The sequence below is a fragment of the Lytechinus variegatus genome, chromosome 9, assembly GCF_018143015.1.
Source record: "Lytechinus variegatus isolate NC3 chromosome 9, Lvar_3.0, whole genome shotgun sequence".
NCBI lineage: Eukaryota > Metazoa > Echinodermata > Echinoidea > Temnopleuroida > Toxopneustidae > Lytechinus > Lytechinus variegatus.
In genome coordinates this window covers 34,664,586-34,674,318 of record NC_054748.1, presented here as the reverse complement: position 1 = coordinate 34,674,318, position 9,733 = coordinate 34,664,586, and the positions used below count along the sequence as shown (strand labels likewise).

The following is a 9,733-nucleotide window of genomic DNA, read 5'->3' as shown; positions in this document are numbered from 1 at the left end:
TAATTGGATGATTGAATGAATGAAATAAATTAAAAGTATGTGTTTCTATTTCAATGAATGAATTAACTATTAAATTTATTCATTTACTTTTTTCTTATTTATGTATATATTTCGAACATTGTCGATCTACTGTGTAAATAGCGAGGATGCATGCTATATTTGCTCATTTTTTTTTCTTTTTGGGATTGTGAATCTCGAGTACGCCATATTACAGGGATGCTCCGGGCTGCCAAAATATTTCAGTCTAAATAAAAAGAGAAAAATTCACTGAGCAAAATCCTCAAAAAATTTCATCAAAATCGGATTTCAAATAACGAAGTTATTGAAATTTAAAGATTTGCATTATTCCGGTGAACCAGTTCTAGGCATGTCTTCGTAAATATTCATCAGGTGGGCTGATCGATGATGTCATATCCCCACTTGTTCTTTTGTATTTATTATATGAAATTGGGTTTATTCACAATTTTTTTACCAAGAACTAAAACAATTGGATTGACAAATGATTAAGTGCATTAGTTATTTATTGCTGCAACTTATAACGGAGAGACACATGTATATTTCATGTAATCATACGTATGAAAAAAAGAAGGTGGAGATGTGACATCAGTCACATCACCAGCCCACCTAATTAATATTCATGACAATATGCATATAATGTTTTCAAAAATGAACTTTAAAATTCAATAACATTTGTTATCCGATTTTGATGAAATTTTCACAATTTTGCTCTGTGAATTTTACTCTATTTACTTATATAAAAATATTTTCAGACCGGACCATCCCTTTAAGAACCATAATTACCAATGACTTGTTTAGTTGCATTTAAAAAAATATATATATACATGTATATTACCACTACCTGATAAAGGTCCGTGTTCTTTGTCAAACATAAAATGCATCTTCTTATTTGCACTGGCCGCGGCGCGGCGTATGGACCGTCTTGATACTGTGCCTCACTCTTACTTCAGTATAAAGCGTGTACTCAAAATGTGAAATGATCATCAAATTATAATTTGAGTATTAAGCCCCTACTTTCAAAATAGTTTCGCGGGCCCTGTTTTTTTTTTTTTACATAAGGCTTTCTGTAATTCCCAACTTTTTTGCAATAAAGGCGATTCAAACCCTCTAGATTATCATTTATCAGTTATGATAAAGAGATCCAACTATTACCGTTCAGTGGTAGACCCATGTGTGACATAATATATCAGTGTCTTTAAAATCAGTTTCGTCAAAACAGCCAATAGCACAGCCTCGTGATCATGACAACACAATCACCATTATCGCCATCATCTCCATCATTATTACGAATCATTATTTTCCACAACCTTGCCCATGTAGAAGTACAGAATCTTTTCTCACTTTAAGGGGAAGTTCACTCCGTTTAGTTGGTTTTAGTACAGAGAGAAAAATCAGATCATCACTACCATCACCATCCTCTCATTATCATTACCATGATACCATCGTCATCACCATCATTTAATCATCACCATCATCTAATCATCATCACCTTCATCATTAATATCATCTCATTATCATCATCCTCCTCTTCATCATCATCATCTCACTTTCATTATCATCATCATCCTCATAATCATCATCATCACTATCATCATCATCACCAACAACATTCATCACCATCATTATCTTCATCATTATCATCACAATTATAAATATATCATCACTATCAGCATCAGTATCAGCATCAACACCATCATCATTATCATGAACATGTCATTATCACAATCATATTTATACCATCACTAAATTCAGAAGGAAACGATAAGAGATAATCGCAATAATTACAAATGCAATCAGGCCACTTTTAATTCAATTACAAAAATTGAGATATTTTCAAAACTCAAATCTATAACATCACGAAAACAGACACAAGTCGCTAAATTCATTTTCTATGCAACCGTTATTTTGTAATTAAGATAAAATAACATATATAAAAACAACAGAATTCATGAAAAAGTTACTGTAATTCAAGATAAAATTCTGCAATATATATTTATATATAAAGAAATGAATGCAATAAAACATGATATATTTGGCATTTCTGAAATGCTTTGATATTGAAATACTTGTAAACGAAGAGTAAACTCAATACAGCAGTCAGGGAAGCACACCCTACGACATTGCTTTTAGAATACCTGAAGCAAAATAATATCCAAAACACTTCTAAACATAGAGCTCTCCCCCCCAAAAAACAACCAAATCATAGCCTTATTTGGCAGTTGGCAATCATTGAAGCCATCAAAGTAGATCTAAGAATGCAGGCACGGATCCAGCTGGATTGGACTAATAAATTTTGAAGCCGAGCATATTGTGCAAACAAAATATGACCCCTGAAATGGTTCTGTTTCTAATTCAGCTAGATCTGCGCCTGGAAGTGCACACAAGTTTTCAGCAAAAGTCAAGGTAATACACGGTACCAAATTTTGGGAAGAACACGCAAACATTCACCGCGGTGGGAGAGAATAAATTCTTCAATTAAACATGGGGGGTTGGTATAATATCATTGGCTTATCAACAATGGATTAAACGGATTAAATAAAGCACATTTTTTGCACAATGAAAAGATTACCTAAAGACATCTTGTTAAAATCTACTGCTAGGTTTGCATAATAGGTTTGGATTGGGGTTGACTATACACACAAATAATATATTTACAAACGAGAATAGCACAATACAGCATGGTTAGAAAGACTTGAAATAATCATTACAATACTGCCGCAAGACTTCCATTTTGAAGAAATCATGAAACAACAGGTGAAATGCATTCATGGTTTGCAAAGAATTTCACAAACACATGTGCATCGCAATAGTCAGATCTAGTACTTTGATAAATGAACATACACGATCTGTATAGGGTTTTACAAGAATGTGTGCAATCTGTATAGGATTTTACAAGAATATGTGCATCACAAAATTCAGATTCTAATAATTTGACACAAAAAAATAGGCGATAGAATCTACGATATACATGAATACATTCAAGTTATAGTACATGCAAATTAAAGTCTTGCTTGCAGTATTCCATTCATTGCATAATTGGGATTTCGTCTATCTTGCTTCGATGTTGGCGGATCGTGACGAGGCGAGGCACAACGTAACAAAGCAACGCAGACAAAGAGATGATGACGACGAGCATAATCGCCATGCAGATGATTACGGTCCACAAGAGGGCGCTGTTTCCACTAGACCATTCCTGGATCTCACTGTCGTGGTACCTGTTGGTGTTGTGGACGTTGACATTGGCAGCAGGTAGCGTGTCTGAAGGAAACAAAAATAGATGAAATTGAGAAACAAATTTCATTCAATTATTTTGAAGTAAAGAAAATACTCAAAGAAGCTTACATTTTCCACTATCAACAATAAAACAATTAAAGGTAAACAACAGTAGTTGCAACAAAGAATCATTTCATCAGAAAGTCTTTAACTCGAGGTTAATTGTCAAAAAATGATCATACATCAAGATCTGGTACATTAATATAAATGTAACTTTGTAAAATCATGAAATCTTAGCTCAAAATCGATAATTCTGATGATCACTAACACAGAAAAGCATTTGTGGGACAGTGTATAATATTGCTTCGAAAAATACCTGACATCTGATGGAAGTTTGTGCTTGCTTTGCTCATTTTTCAGCAAATGGGCGTTTTCTTCAAGAGCTTTTCAGCAGTTATTTCTTATTTATACATACAAACACTTTGGTGGTTATTTTATTGGTGTTCGAACCCATTTTGAGATCGTTACAACTGGTATTTATCTTTAAGACCAACAATAAAAAAAAATAGTTTAGCAAGAGCAGAGCTGACTCTTAAAAGAGTGAAGTATGAAGAGCTGCATAATACTTAGGCCATGGTTATATAATTAGAAATAAAAAATTGTTTACATCGTATGTTTCTTGATGTTTATAGTGGCCTAACTCTATGCTTTAATGGTAAAGAGATCTACATCAAATGTTATTCCCTTGACAGAATGAGCACCAAATATGCTGACAAAATGAACCTCTTCTGTTATAGCATTGTGTCACAATCTAGAGTTAAAGATAAATTCCAGTTCTGTTAACGATCTCAAAATGACTTTTTACAGAATCTAATATAATTATCACCCAAGTGTCTGTTTGTTTGAAAAAAAAATATGTGCCAGAGGATTCTGGAAGAAATTGTGTAATTGCTGAGACATAAGCAAAATAAGCGCGGATTCGGTCACTTCCGTCGGATCTTTATTCCAGCAATAAAAATACACTGTCCCACGTGTGCATATCTGTGTTGGCGATCTTCAGCGTGATCGTATTTCAGCTCAGATTTTATGATTTCACAAAGTTCAGTTTATGTAACTGTACCAGATCTAGATCCACAATGATATAGTCTGTAAAACCTTGGTTACAAACTTTCTCACGAAATTAGTGTTTTACTGCAACTACTATCATTTAGCTTTAAATCACAACTTCACGCTGGAGCTCATATTAAATCCGAATGAATCACAGACAAATGTGACCATGATGTGATGTGTGACATGTTCAATGCAAATAGGAAATATATATACAATTAATGCATGTAAGCGCGTGCACGCAGAGCCAAATAATGAACGATGTGCGAGAAGAATCAATGGATTCTATTTGGCAAGTCGAGCACAGAGTTCATTATTTAGGTCCTCTATGCACAAGAATGCATGCATTATTTGTATTATACAATCCCCTCCTCCCCCATGTTCTGGAGTTGCCCCAAATGCTATATGATCTAGTTTCTAGATAATTCTAGACCTCGCACTATCCTGCACTCTGATGGCAGAGTGCAGGATAGTGCATGTTGGATGCAATAGTGCAATTCGCTGAATATCATGTGATCCGATTTGGACCAATCAGATTACAGTACATTTTTGGGAGTTGTATAATATAAAATATAGCACAGAAGGGAAGAGTAACTTACCAATCTCACAAAGTACACCAGTGTAGCCAACGGGACACTCACAAGTGGCAGAGGATGTAGCGTCGTCTAGGAGACAGATTCCACCATTCTCACATGGGCACACATCTGTAAATAAGAGAGAACCATAGTGGATCATGCCTGTTTACGATAAGACCTCGTATTCCATGGGATAGTCAAGACCATTGCACGCCATGGTATAGTCCAAAACCATTGCATCCTATGGGTTAGTCCTAACAATTGCCACTCATGGGATATTCCAAATTATTTCATCCTATGGGATAGTATACAAATAATGCACATAAGCGCGTGCATGCAGGGCCAAATAATGAACAATGTGCAAGAAGAGCCTAATACCGCAGGACCGAGTGCGGTGTATCCATTTGGCGAGTCGAGCACAGAGTTCATTATTCAGGTCCTCTATGCACAAGAATGCGTGCATTGTTTGTTTTATACAACCCCCCATGTTACTGAGTTGCCCCAAACGCTATTTTATCTAAATTCTAGACAATTCTAGATAATTCCACACCTCGCACTAACCTGCGCTCTGACGTCAGAATGCAGGATAGTACTTTTGGTATGAGATCAGAGTGCAGGATAGTGCATTTTGGATGCAATAGTGCAATTCGCTGAATAACTTGTCATCCGATTTGGACCGATCAGATGACAGAAGATTCTTGGGAGTTGTATAATCCAAACTATTGCACCCAATGTGAAAGTCCAAATCATTGCATTCAGTGTGATAGTCAAAATTAATTTATCCCATGGGATAGTTAAAACCATAGCACTCTATGGGATAATCAAAACTACTTCATCCCATTGGATAGTCCAAACTATTGCACCCAATGTGAAAGTCCAAATCATTGCATTCAGTGTGATAGTCAAAATTAATTTATCCCATGGGATAGTTAAAACTATACACTCTATGGGATAATCAAAACTACTTCATCCCATGGGAAAGTCCAAACTAAAAAATGCATTGTATGGGATAGTCCAAACTAATATATCCCAGGAGATAGTCCTGCCTTTGAGATGGCATCAGTAGCTTCAATTCTTCATCTTTTTAAAATAGAATGCCTAAAAATAAAGTGATGAAAAAAAGGAAATAAAATCTGGTCGCCTTAGCTACAATAGGACAACTTTCAAGTGTTTAATAATGTTATCTCATTTTGAATTTATTATCCCTAGCCTAAAGGAGGTGAATAATTTTTTTCTTCAAAAAAGATGAAGGAATTCTTACCGCTCAAGTCAAGCATCTCAGCTTCTCTCCTTCTCCTTCCGTTGTTGATACAGAGGTATTGACTTGGGATGTAGAAACACTGCTCACTGGGAGAACAGGGGTTACTGGAACATGGGTTAGCACCAACTGAAATATAACAAGACATTGATAATCAGTACTTTGCAGGATTCTCCACCCTAGGAGAGCTTTTTTTATTACTTCTGTAAAATCATCCAAAATGTGCCCTGATTCTCCGCTCCAAGTCAGTTTCAATATTTAATTTTTGAAGTCCATGTATTCTATTTCACTTATACATTAGAACCTTGGTTTAGAGCTGAATGGTTATATAAAGACAAAGAGAACTGGTTCATTCTCGGATGAAGTTAGAGTGTACCTGTACCGATCATTTTTCAACCTAGAGCCTCAGAATCTTGAATACTTTTTAGGACAATAACATGGATGGGAGTCCATCACATTGCTTGCATGTTAAATATGCAAACCAGTGTGCCATCATCTATAACACTTTGTGATCTCCATTTATATAAACGGGGAGTTGCTACCCAATGAAAGCAGACGCAACGAGTACCGTGTCAACCTGTGTTCTTTGGTGCAAGGGTGCGTCAATGAGGGTCGAAAGATTTAATAGTTGTAATGATTTTCATTAATTCTGGCATCTTTGGGAGAACAGCCATACCATGCTGCTGATAATCGATGCTTACCTTGTACTTCAAAAGAGAAGGTACAGCTTGCAGTGAGTCCTTGGGCATCGCTGAAGGTGTAAGTGACGGTGTGCTCTCCTAGGGCAAACTCATCTCCCGGTTCATTGGTGGAGGTCGTCGTGACGGATCCAGAATCATCGGTGGCCGTGGGCGGAGGAAAGTTAACGTTGACACTGCTGCCTTCTGGTGCGGTGAAGTAAACAGCTCCATTGTTGGGGCAGAAGGTGACAACAGGTGCTGCGTTCGTGGCACCATTTGTGACAACCACGTCGAAGCTGCAGGAGGCGTCGTTACCGTTTCCGTCAACCGCGGTGTAGGTGACCGTCGTGGTGCCGATTGGGAAGGAGGAGCCTGATGGGAAGTTGCTCGTGACCACCGGGGTTCCGAGGTTGTCGGTCGCAGTGGGAGGCGTCCAGGTGACGACGGCGAACGATGAGCCAGGGTTGACGGTGGCGCTGATTCCGGTGGGGCAGTTCTGGAGTTCTGGCGGGGTCACGTCCACAGGTGCTAATTCTGGAAGAAACCATCCAAAGTTGTACAGACACTTTCAAGATATCTATGACTGATAAGTCATTTAATTGTCTGCCCAAGATAATTGTAACACATGTGGTATGCTCAAGGAATCTGGATAGTGCTTTCTGTCATTTGTTTCATTTTCATTTCTTCCAAGACAGTAACTGATTTTTTTAAGGGCTTCCTTTTCACACAGACACAAATAACAACTGGGAACCTACAGTTAAAAGCTTTAAGTCAAATCCAGGCTAACCAATGGCTCTAACCTGTTGAGCACCAAGCCCGCATTTATGACAGATGGTGTGTATATGATAATCAGTCAGTCTTCTATAGCTTCACTTACCTGTGACAGTTACAACGAAAGAGCAAGTTTCGAAATTTCCACTAGGATCGGTGGCTGTGTAGACCACGTTGGTGGCCCCTACACTGAAGAAAGTACCAGACGTCTGTGAAGCAACCACAGTGGCTGAACCGCTGTTGTCTAGAGCGGTGGGTTCGGTCCAGGTGACGGTTGTTCCGCTGCTGCCGAAGGGGACAGATACTTCCATGTTGCTCGGGCAGTTGATGAAGGTTGGTCGAGTGCCATCAGTTCCTGGATAATTACAGCATGTAGTAAAGGGTTTAATAAAAAATTTCTTTGCACAAACTTCTATTAAATAAAAAATCTTAGCACTGGAAGCTTGAGATCCCTACTGTAGCACAGCTTCCGTGATTAAGTACACAAACATTCAAGGAACTTTTTCCTTACCAAGAATCGAACATGACTATGACTAAAGTGTTAACATGTATGAAACAAAATATACACCATACGATTCAGGTAAAGAGTGGGTAATTGCTGAGAAGGTCATTTCAGTATTCTGTATTAGGTTTCAGATTCAGAATATAATGCATGCTTTCACTGCGTATTAGATTTTAGAACGTACTAGCTCTACATCTTTAATGGTATGGCAACAATCGACAGTGGTTTAAGAGCCTTTTTATGAAAATCATTGCGGACTGAGATGTCCCTAGTTTAGCTTCAAGCTGATATGAATGAGAAACCAGCAAGAACTTATAAACTCTCAGGGGTATATTAAGTCGGCTTTAACTTAGATCATGGCCTAACTTTGTGCTAAAATTATGGGAAGACAAAAATGTAAAGATGTTGTTTACATTGCATGTTTCTTATGCTTCCTGTGCTCTTCCTTAGTCTTGAATGGAGAAGACAATTATCTTATTAATCTTTCCCAGACAGTATACAAATAGCGAATAGGCATGAGAGCGATGGTGCGAGATTTCGCGCATGAGGTGAAAGAAAGATGCTCTATTCAACGAGGCGTGAGCTGAGTTGATTAGAGTGTTTCTTTCTTTCACCGAAGAGTCTTCTATCGAGAGAGAGCAAACTCACCAGCAATGACGTTGATGCTGAAAGAACACTCTCCGGTGTTACCCAAGGTATCAGTGGCGGTGTAAGTGACGATGGTAGTACCGATGGGGAAGGAAGAGCCAGAGTTGAAGTTGCTGGTGACGGAGGCAACGCCGGAGCTGTCTGTAAAGGTAGGGTCGGTCCAGGTTGCAACAGCAGAGGTGGATCCAACTGCGGCCGTGATCGTCTGGGATGCGGGGCAGTTAGAGGTGACTGGGCCGATATTGTCAGTAGCACCTACAGAGCAAGTAGAAAAAAAGGAATGAGTTAGGGGTAAATTAAGAATAATGTACTACTAGTAATATATATCATCACTACTGGGCAATATAAATATGTACGCAAGGCAAAATTATCGTGTTTTTTGTGGAGGGGGGGGGGCTACTTTACAAAACCTTTTGCCTAAATCTGCTATAGTGGATGAGCTTTAACCTGCAGTGAATGGGGATTTTCTGGGGCTCTTTGGAACATCTCGGGGGCAAAATCATACCGACCCTTGTATAATTATTTTCCTGGTGTAAACCTGATCCATGATAGATAGTACCTTCTTGAAATGATTTGTCTCCGCTGTCTAGTTCATATAATATATAGTCAAGCTCTAAAGTTATCACGGCTTGAGCAGTTCATGAAGTTGACAAAAAGTGAAGGTCGGACGTACTAAAAGGGTGATTTTTTTTAATGGAATTGCTATTCGATTTCAACATTTGGCTATTGAACGTTGTTATAGCATTGGCATATAATGGTGAGTTTTTGCAACACTATGCAGACGCTTTCTGGAACACTTAGAATCTAGTGTAATTGCCCGTCAAATCATAATAAAAACAGATTAGAGGTCATTGTCAAAAATTGGTAGACAGGGACAGGTCATCCTAAGATTCTGAGCTAACAAGAAACTGCAAATATGTTGTTCGTCTGGAGTCAATGGAGAGACTGCTGTTTTGATTCA

The 9,733-nt window shown here is 38.1% G+C and overlaps 1 protein-coding gene across 50 annotated transcripts in view; it reads right to left on the bottom strand.

Moving 5' to 3' along the window:
- Nucleotides 1-1,806: 1,806 nt before the first annotated feature.
- The window catches only part of LOC121422072 (mucin-17-like), a 96,350-nt gene continuing 88,423 nt past the window's right edge, over nucleotides 1,807-9,733 (bottom strand). For 49 of the 50 annotated variants that reach the window (XR_005971073.1, XR_005971082.1, XR_005971075.1 and 46 more), the window contains 7 exons: nucleotides 8,773-9,027; nucleotides 7,729-7,977; nucleotides 6,873-7,385; nucleotides 6,175-6,300; nucleotides 4,938-5,042; nucleotides 2,893-3,276; nucleotides 1,807-2,861 (listed from right to left, as the gene is read on the bottom strand). Coding sequence is in view for 1 of the 50 variants with exons in the window: in XM_041616880.1 (XP_041472814.1) it covers nucleotides 3,044-3,276; nucleotides 4,938-5,042; nucleotides 6,175-6,300; nucleotides 6,873-7,385; nucleotides 7,729-7,977; nucleotides 8,773-9,027 (1,481 nt within the window). In the remaining 49 variants the exon portion in view is untranslated. Of the gene's footprint in view, nucleotides 3,277-4,937; nucleotides 5,043-6,174; nucleotides 6,301-6,872; nucleotides 7,386-7,728; nucleotides 7,978-8,772; nucleotides 9,028-9,733 lie in introns of all 50 variants that reach the window. The other variant, XM_041616880.1, reaches the window with a different exon arrangement.